General features: G+C 37.9%; 1 protein-coding gene across 1 annotated transcript; it reads left to right on the top strand.

Moving 5' to 3' along the window:
• The first annotated feature begins 3869 nt into the window (after nucleotides 1-3869).
• Nucleotides 3870-5192, top strand: LOC149287336 (coiled-coil domain-containing protein 63-like). Its single transcript, XM_089493035.1, has one exon. The coding sequence runs from the start codon at nucleotides 3870-3872 to the stop codon at nucleotides 5190-5192; it is 1323 nt and encodes a 440-aa protein (XP_089349161.1).
• The last annotated feature ends 5293 nt before the right edge of the window (nucleotides 5193-10485 follow it).

Below are 10485 nucleotides of genomic sequence, written 5' to 3'. Positions count from 1 at the left end.
GTCTGAAAGTCCACGATTAGGAGGTGCTCAACTGCGCAATTACATTTTTTAATTTTGACATATGGTTAGTCTGCAACAATGCATCCCTATTTGGGACATCTTTGAACTCAGCCAATTCAATTTACCCCATTAAACCATCGTTTTTTTGAACTATACACCCCATGGATGTTACAAATGCTAGCATTTTACCTCTTTCCTTGCCAGAATTTTTGGGAAGATACAGCACTAATTTTAGGACTCATAAAAATATATTTTTTATATATATATTTTTGAACTTTGTTTTTTTTTTTTACATTTGGTTGAAACTGGATGGTTCCCCGATTAATGATACCACTGGATAATTATTTTGTACATGTTACTACCTTTTTTCTCATTTTTCTTTATTTTATATATATATATTTTTACTAATCACATTGTCATTAGTAAACTGTTATGGGTTCTCTGCATCTCTGAATGCCTCGCTATAGATGCATTTCAGTTATATTGTTTGCGCTTAGGAGGTGATCGTTGATAGCCTTCTAAGGTCTTGTAAAGCAGACAGCCTCTACCATATTGTATATGGTCCACGTTGTCAGTCTGGGGAACGATCACTCAGGGCCCCTGCAGCGGTTTTCTGAAGTTTTTTTACAAATGGAAAGATGGGCCATAGTGGTTCTTATTTATTTGCATTTCAAGTAATTGATTTTAAATTGATCAGTGACAAGATAACGGCAAAATCTGAATCCCCCCATCAACCATTAATTAGGCTTCCAAAGTGAGCAAAAAACAAAAGTTAGATTAAAGGCGCTGTTCTGGTAGTAATTGTTAAAAGCAAGTTTTCACAATATTGTGTAACACAAAAGCAGGAACTGATAACATGTTGTGAGGTTAACTGTAAAAGCTTCCTAAAACATTATATATTTTTCCAATTTTATTGAACCTTTAGAGGATAGACTAAATTGTTTTTTTATTAATATCCAAGAGTGTTCACTTATATTTTATGGGAAGGAATAATTATGCCTAACAAAGGTAAAGATAGCTTTTCCTATGCCATACATGTGGGGTGTGAATGTATTGTGTGTATATTGAACATAGTAATCCATAAACACCATTATACATGTTTATTACATATCCACAGTAAAACATAAGACCTGGGAGGGTGACAGATCTTCTTTAAGTGTATTGTTTTTCATTTTTCCATTTTGGCTAATTGTTTTTTAAAAGAAATGTTAACTGCTTTTGGGGAATTCAGTAAATATTTTTGAGGTTTGGGTGTTGTCACTGAGGGGGATTACTTAGATGTATTAACAGTGAAACCGTTAATCTATTCAAGAGTGACAATTGCCAATATTATAAATCCAGGAATATGTCATTTGGAACAACAAAGAGCTTGCTGTACGTGTGAGCATAAAATAAACAGAACAGATCTCCTTCACGCAATTATTCCAGGGATCGGGAGGACCTTGGTTGACTACGTTGACCTCTGAACAGGACTTTTACCAACGGGACTGATGTAATGAGAGAAGAAAAGACCTCTTCCTTAAAACGTACCAAACATCCATGTAGCCCCCAAGGCAAAAGCTTTCATATTAACCTGACTGTAGACAAGGGCTCCTACAGTGAGGAATTTTAAATTAATGGAATAGTACAAATGAAAACTAATTACTGTGCCCATAAAAGTTTATTTTACTCCATTTCTAAGAAGTGGTGACACACTGACATATGTCAACCACATAAATATTCTTAACATGTTGGAAGCAACAGGTGTAAGTGACCGTTTATTAAGTATTCTAGAATGCATATGGTTTAATGGAATTGTCATCCACAAAACTAATCCACGTAACACTAACTGAAATATTTACAAATGTACACTCATCTAACACACACACACACACACACACACACACTACAGTTGTGTGAGTCAATCACTATAGAAACTTACAGATGTGTTTTCCTTATCACCCAGTTCTTTTTCATAATAAAGGAATGTAGAATCTATGCTCCTGTTCATAAACACAACACTGGAAGAAGCACCCCAAAAGTACTTTGTCTATATTTAATTAGTGTGAAAAACATGTTTTGAAAATTCATTGGGGAAAAAAATAAATAAATCATCCAGTCTAGAAAATGGAATCAGCATTTCACCAGTAGTTTGGACCCTGATTTGAGTCATCATACCTTCCAAATGTTCCTGTTTTGGTCCCTCTTTGCCACTTAAATACCCTCTATGCTTTTGCTTACTGGGTATGAATCTTGTACATATACAATCCTACATTATACTGGAAAATAATCCTGCACCTGTACCTAAGATATTTTTATTGTAATATGAAATAACCAGTACTAGTCTTATATTCCTTTGGTATTTACGCCCAGGAAATTTTTTTTTATAATAATCATAAATTAATGTAAATGCACTATTTAGATATAACTAGTTATCTATACCAGGAGTGACATTGCTTTCGATAGAGTTAACGCCATGTATCTTTTAGGGCAGTGGACTGCCATTATCCATAGTAACGTAAGTAATACGCCATGTTAGGATTTGAAAGGACTTACCACAACTAGAGTACTTGATCTTGTGGCGGGCTAAGCAATATATTCAGTCAGCCGAAGGAATCAGTGGAAGGCCTGTTCAATATGATCAAATGTGACTCCAAGCTTATAATAATATAATATACTGTATATTAAATGCATAATGCTTATTGTCTAATAACACTTACTACCACCTTTGCTGCAAAATGTAAGAATGCAAGAAAGTGATACCTTTCCTCTCTGTATTCTATATGTATCTGAGAGTAAGACATATAGAAATGGGACATACATCTTTATTAAATCATGAACCCTCATTGAGGTACATGCTACTTGAACATCTCTTATAAGATCAGCTTGCTTGCATGCAGGTAAATATTCCTGATCTCTGCTATCGCTCAGGAATCAGGGATTGTTATGGTACGTGTGCCCCCACGCCAGATCCCCATTCCCCAAAATAGACTAAGGAGTTTTTGGAATGATGACACGGATGATAGGAGTGCACCAGAGGTACAAAAAAGGACGAGATGCTTGAATATATGCATTTTCTACATATGTTTTGTTTCTTTAGCATAATTAGCAAACTTTACTGCTTCTTATGTATTCCTAAACTTTACTACCGTATTTGCTCGATTATAAGACAACATTTTTGTTTTCAGGAAAAATCATCTGAAAAAATGACCTTGCCATAAAATTGAGGTTCTCTTTTAATCAGAGCTCAGCTCCACAGCACCGCCGTACAGCCGAGTAGGTCTAGGGGCTTGACCAGGGGCGTAACCAAAAACTAAATAAGCGCCAGATGAATTAGTCTTTGCAACAGTACACCAAATCTGAATGTATGTGCTCTTAATATAAATATTATTTATTGTTTTATATAGCGCCATCGTAATCTGTAGCGCTGTACAATGGGAAGACAGGACATAACAAGTAGTATATAACATAACAATTGGACTTACAGAAACAACAAGTGCGGAGGGCCCTGTTCAAACCAGTTTACAATCTAGATGGGTATCAGTTTTTGTATTTTGTATGTAATTATACATCGTTAACAGTGGCAGTTAATACGTTATCTGGACTTGCTGTTGTGCGTTCTCAACCGACGTTTGTTCTGTCCCTCAAAACAGGCACTCCCCACGATATTAGAGTAAGGATTACATTTCTAATTCTTAATGAAATACTACAGGCCTGCTCTAGGAACAGTGGTTTCAGCAAATCTATAAACACATGGAAAAAACCTAGATGAATAGACATTTTAAAAACAGATGAGTTGCCTAAATTATTGGTTTCCTCCCTCCACTAACAGGATTTTTTAAATCTATATGAAGCCTTTTTAGCAGCTCAGCTATAGAGAGTAGTGGAACATGTCACGTTATTTGGTGCGACCTAAAAACATCAAAAAAATGCAGGCTGAAACAGAGGCGAAAGATATTTATCAGTTGGTTCAAAATCTGGGGAAAAAGAAAGCATCTAGCAATGAAAAGACCAAGAATCTCTTGCAGCATCAGCAGAAACAGATGTCCTCATTGATACAAGAAGACAGAGAAAAGTATCTGAACATACATTTAAACCAAACAGACAGAAACAATTCACTTGATGTTAAAAACACCAAAGAACTCCAAGAACTTATAAAAACTCAACATTTTTATGATTCTCTTCTTAAATTGGAAAAGACCCATGTTGCAAATTTGGACTTGCAGATAAAGGAAATGACAGAAATAATGGAGAAACAGAAAAGCGTGGCACCTCCATGCAAAAATGTGCAAGAAATTTGCAAATCACATAAGACGATCAACATCCTGGAAGCCCAGCTCCAGCATGTAAACATACAGTTCAATAAAGCACTGGCCAAAAATACACGACTGAGGCAAGAGATTAACCATTTACGTTATCAGAGAGCCGATTATAGTAAATTTCAGCAGAGGCTTCAGAACCAACTCAACCAATATAGGCTGGTTATAGATAATACAATGAAACAGGCAACATGGACAAACAAAAAAAGAGAAGAAATTCTGGCAAAGATTCGGGTTCTGAAGGAAAAAACAGAGAGAGAGATCAAGCAGTATTACACGGAGATGAAGGAAAATGTTCTGATGTTTGAGCGTGAGAGTAAACTAGAAATGTTTATGCAAACCAAAAACTTTGATCGCTCTACATTGGATGATGGGAAGCGGACTTTTAAGAAAGAAGGTGGAAGCGGAAGAGAAGACTTTGTGAACCAAACTGAATATGAAAAGTTAGTTCAGCAATGCACAGAGCCCTACCTAAAGAGCCTGAAAAAACAATTTATTCAGAACGAAGGGAATAATTCATCCAGTTTAAGATTATTATGTGAATTGAACAACGAGATAGAAATGCTTGAACATAAAATAAAAGTCCTAGAGGATGGTATAGTTCATTTCAATCATCTGTGGTTTCCAGCTGATATGGAGAAACACTGCAGCCTGAAGCCTTTTCAGACAAAACTCACCGCTGATGAAGGTAATATCTCCAAAAACAGCAACGACCTTCTTAGTCATCTAAAGGAATCAGTGGAAGGCCTGTTCAATATGATCAACTGTGACTCCGAGCTAACTAAAAAACTTAATGGAGGGAATGAAGACCTCACAGACCTGAATGTAAAGGAATATTTCATTGTGATTGAACAGAAGATATCCGAGCTTCTCCTGATCAAGAATGACCTCTAAATAAGGGATATGTCTGAGCAGCATTAGTTATCTAGACTTTAACTACAGGAGAAAAGAAGAAGAATGTAGAAGAGTTTACTGTTTTCCGAAATAAAGTAATACGTTCATAAACATAAAACTGTTATTGTTAGTGTTATTATTATGTGCACATTATTTTAGATGTATATATTTTATATGTTCAGTACCAGAAGCTACCTCCATGGCAAGCGAGCTTGCTGGTAATAGGTTATCATCAGTAATCAATTTCTTAGTAGTATAATCTTTTATTCTGGTATTTTGTCTTCTTTCTTTACCTACTCCTCCCTGCTATCGGCTCCGTTTTCCAGATACTTCCGCAAAAGGGCTGAGCCTCCACGCACGCTGTTTCCCTCAACTGGAGGAAAGGGGAGAGACTGTGACCGTAGTGCGCCGTGGCTCCTCGCTTTTGCGTAAGTACTCCAAGAGGCTAGAATATAGCAGTTGGATTCATGGAGAAAGAGAGGTGCAGAAATGCTTCTTTTTGTCCATGAATCCGTCTGCAATATTTTGACCTGTTGGGGTACTTACGCAAAACGGCAGAGCCACACGTTTCACGTTTTGCGGTACTGCTTCTGTTTCTTGCAACTTCTTGTTCTCCTTCCTCTTTTATGTTGTATTTTCTTTCTTCTCTCTCCGTGGAAATAACCTCCTGGGGACATGATGTCAACAGAGGCTCTGCAATTGTGGCCAAAGTTAACACAAAGTTATCATAGATATCAAAGTATGGAGGTTCCTTTGACGCCCTCTCTCCGATTCTCCAATCTTTGAGAGGACAAGCAGAGAAGCCATGCAGTTTCCACTTACTCCTTGGTGCACCAAGTTGGGACATTACCCAGCACAAGAAGTACTTTATGCATGTTTTTGACTGGGAACCAGTGTATGAGACCAGTCTCTCAATCACTAGGGGAAACATGGTAAACTTTACTTGAATTGTCTCTTGTAGTTCTTACTCTCTTATAGCAGCTTAAATGAATAGTAGACTGAAACACTAAAATGTAATAGGACTTGGATTTCCTTATGCATGCTTGCCAACTTCAGACCCGAATTTGATGGGACTGTTGGCAGGTATGCCTTATAGCCCTCCTAGCAGTGTACTTGTACATTCTACACTGCAGAATATCCTATGGGCAGAATTATAGCAGTGCTAGTTCAGATGTGATGTTGAGAGTGAATCCAGAAAATCTAGAGATTGTTGGGACCATTTTTATCTAGTTTACATATACATTTCACATATCGCTGTAAAGCACATGTGGGCTACTTTACTGTGACATTGTCAGTTATGTCCCATTAAGCTCATACAAAATACTTGTTCAGGCCGCAAAAAATGTGCATGAGTTGGGGAAATTGGGTTTCACAGTTCATTCAGAATTGGAATTTCCTTCCTAAATTGCTGAAGAAGTAAATCTTCTGATACCACACATTTCAGTATCTTTTGAACTTTACTTATGTTTTCAATATCTAGCTACAACCCTGTTTAAGCTAATTTCAGGCATTGTCCCATTATTGAGAAAATGTTAAATCTTCGATAATGATAGAGTAGGAAAGTTTACAAAATAAATTTCACGTAAAACATAGCAGATACCTGTATTATATACAGCAATCTAGGGCTGCAACAACTAATCGATAAAATCGATAATCGATAATGAAAATCGTTGCCAACGAATTTCATTATCGATTAGTTGAATCGATTTTTATCGATTATAAAATGAGGGTTTTTTCAGAGCAAACGCTCTGAAAAATACCCCTCATTATATAAACCATTTCAGTGACTCACAGCAGCAGCTCCTACTTACCAGTCCCTCCCTGTAATCACTGTGACAACTGGCCCCGCCCCCTTCCTTCTCCCAGAAGGCCAGAACCACATGGCTGTGACACTCATCTAACTGTAAGTATAAAATTAATATTTGGGCTGCTGAAAGTTAGGGGAGGTGGGGGTTAATTTAGGGGCAGTTATGGTTAATGGGGTGTTTAGGGTTAATTTAGGGGAAGTTATGGTTAATGGGGTGTTTAGGGGCAGCTATGGTTAATGGGGTGTTTAGGGTTAATTTAGGGGCAGTTATGGTTAATGGGGTGTTTAGGGGCAGCTATGGTTAATGGGGTGTTTAGGGGCAGCTATGGTTAATGGGGTGTTTAGGGTTAATTTAGGGGCAGTTATGGTTAATGGGGTGTTTAGGGTTAATATAGGAGCAGCTGTGGTTAATGGGGTGTTTGGGGTTAATGGGGTGTTTAGGGTTAATTTAGGGGCTGTTGTGGTTGATGGGGGTCTTTAGGGTTAATTTAGGGGATGCTGTGGTTAATGGGGTGTTTAGGGTTAATTTAGAGTAGTTGTGTTTGATGGGGTATTTAGAGTTAATTTAGGGGTAGTTATGGTTAATGGGGTGTTTAGTGTTAATTTAATGATGAGGACTGAGGGTTAATTTAATAAAGTTAACTTAAGGCGCAGTTAGAGGTAAAGGGGGGCAGACTAAGGGGAATCTAAATCCTGGGGGCAGTGAAGATTAACCCAGTACTTATTTATAAAAGTATGGTGTCAGTGTGATGCGAACAGGTCTGTGACTCTGAGGGGACTATGAGATATCTGGGGGTATGAGGCAGTGTGGCATGTCTGGGAGGTAGTGTGGCATGTCTGGGGAGGATGGAGTGGTGTATCAGGGGGTATAAGGCGTATCAGGCACAGTGGCATATGTGGGGGTAGAGTGGAGTGGAATATGTGAGAGGCAGCGTGGAGTGGCATATGTGGGAGGCAGCGTGGCATATGTGGGAGGCAGCGTGGCAAGCCTGGGCTCAAATGTGCATGTGGGAGGCAGCGTGGCATATGTGGGAGGCAGGGTGGAATGGTATATGTGGGAGGCTGCGTGGAATGGTATATGTGGGAGGCAGCGTGGCATATGTGGGAGGCAGGGTGGAGTGGTATATGTGGGAGGCAGCGTGGAGTGGCATATGTGGGAGGCAGCGTGGAGTGGCATATGTGGGAGGCAGCGTGGAGCGGCATATGTGGGAGGCAGCGTGGAATGGTATATGTGGGAGGCAGTGTGGAGTGGTATATGTGGGAGGCAGCGTGGAGTGGTATATGTGGGAGGCAGCGTGGAGTGGTATATGTGGGAGGCAGCGTGGAGTGGTATATGTGGGAGGCAGGGTGGAGTGGTATATGTGGGAGGCAGCGTGGAGTGGCATATGTGGGAGGCAGCGTGGAGTGGCATATGTGGGAGGCAGCGTGGAGTGGCATATGTGGGAGGCAGCGTGGAGTGGCATATGTGGGAAGCAGCGTGGAGTGGCATATGTGGGAGGCAGCATGGAGTGGCATGTGGGGGGCAGCGTGGAGTGGCATATGTGGGGGGCAGCGTGGAGTGGCATGTCTGGGAGGCAGCGTGGCAAGCCTGTGCTCAAATGTGCATAAATTGGGGAGGCTGGTTGGGAAATAAAGACAAGAAATGCATTTTATCAGTTGTTTTTTTTATTCTGCGTTTGTATTTAACATCATTTGTTTATTAAATTATTTTAAATAAATGAAAAATGTACATTCATTTTTTTAATCCGATTAATCGATTAATCGAAAAAATAATCGGCCAACTAATCGATTATGAAAATAATCGTCAGTTGCAGCCCTACAGCAATCATTCAAAAATTATGAAAAGTGCTGTGACCTGTCACATTTTTATATTCCTTTGTTGTACATCCTGAACTAAATCTATTTTTTACATTGCATTTATTCCAAAATTATTTTACTTAAATGACTCTCTTTTATATATAGGTTACTTTTTCTTAGTTTTAGTTTAAATTTCTATAATGCTTTATATATTTACTGTTATTATTTTATTATTTTGCCTCTGAGAAACCTATGTTTTTGATTACTGCATTTTGCCTCTCTGTTCCTTTTTTTGTGGTCATTTTGCTGTTTTCTTTTCTTCTTCTCATTCCCTTCTTTGTAGGGATTCTAAAATGCATAAAACACATATTGCATATCGGTTTCCAGACTTGGAATTTTTACATATTATTTTACAGGGTCCATGTCCTATTTTGTATGTGTGTATATGTGTATGTGTATGTGTGTATATATATATATATATATATATATATATATATATATATATATATACACATACAAAATAGCTTGCGCTACCGTAAGATGAGTTGCAAATGGGGAAGAAAAACAGTTTCCCGAAGCGATTTATAAACACAACTCAAAGGACATTTAATTGATGAGTGATTAATTGGACATACACTTAATTTGCTGTATGGGGATTCCAACATACAGATAATATTTCTGTGAATATGACCCCGTTGAATGTCTTGGGTTGTATCCTATTCATGCATGTAAACTTTTATAAGGGTAATTTGAATCTGGGGGCTTTGACACAGGACATGGACCCTGTAAAATAATATGTAAAAATTCCAAGTCTGGAAACGGATATGCAATATGTGTTTTATGCATTATGTGTTTTATTTATATATATATATATATATATATATATTACCAGGGAGTATGGGATATATGAAAGCTAAGGAAGAAGAGAGATCATATTAGCTTATGGAGGTTTGAGAGCCTCTTTTCAGAAAGGGTTTTGAAATCATTAAATTACAGTGAGGGAAAAATGTAATATACATGGGCATATATAAAGGGCTCATCCTGGTACAAACACCCAGTTCTGAGTGGGGGCTATTTCCCCTCATGGTGGTTGATTTACCTCAACTTGGACCCTTTTGTCTTTAAAGAAGTTGACAAAGGATTCTATAGCAAATTTTTTTACATTAATTCGCTATGGAGGCATATGGACGGGGGTGATGTTTTTTTCAAAATGTATAAGGGGGTGTTTGGTAGAACATGAAAATTTTAAGTGCATATGATGTCTGGAGAGACCCTTTAAATAGTTTTGAGGGACTTTCTCTTTGTAATATGAATTGGGTAGGATTTGTGATATGAAACTGCACATAGTGTTTAAATCCTCTTATCTATAACATTTTGAGATCTATGCAAAATGTAATGTATTTTGATAAATTGGCCATTGCATTAATGTCTACTTCTCATAGACTAAAGATCTGTAACATCGCAAAAGGGAGTAACAGTGAATCGAGCATGTCAGAGGAGTACTATCTGTCAATTAGTAACAAAAGAAGGAAACATTTCTCAGCCTTTATTGTTACAGCTATGAGAAAAATTTTGAAACAAGGCCAACCTACATTAAAATCTGAAATCTTCTTGTAGCTTCCATTTCTGGTTCTGCTATATATATTAACCCAATAATGAAGAGGCCAGAATAAAAAAACAAAATAAAAA

The sequence above is a fragment of the Sceloporus occidentalis genome, unplaced genomic scaffold (assembly GCF_023333645.1).
Source record: "Sceloporus occidentalis isolate IW3139 unplaced genomic scaffold, rSceOcc1.0.p SCAF_62, whole genome shotgun sequence".
Classification (NCBI taxonomy): domain Eukaryota; kingdom Metazoa; phylum Chordata; class Lepidosauria; order Squamata; family Phrynosomatidae; genus Sceloporus; species Sceloporus occidentalis.
The sequence above is the reverse complement of the archived record's forward strand: the minus strand, read 5'-3'. Positions and strand labels throughout refer to the sequence as shown.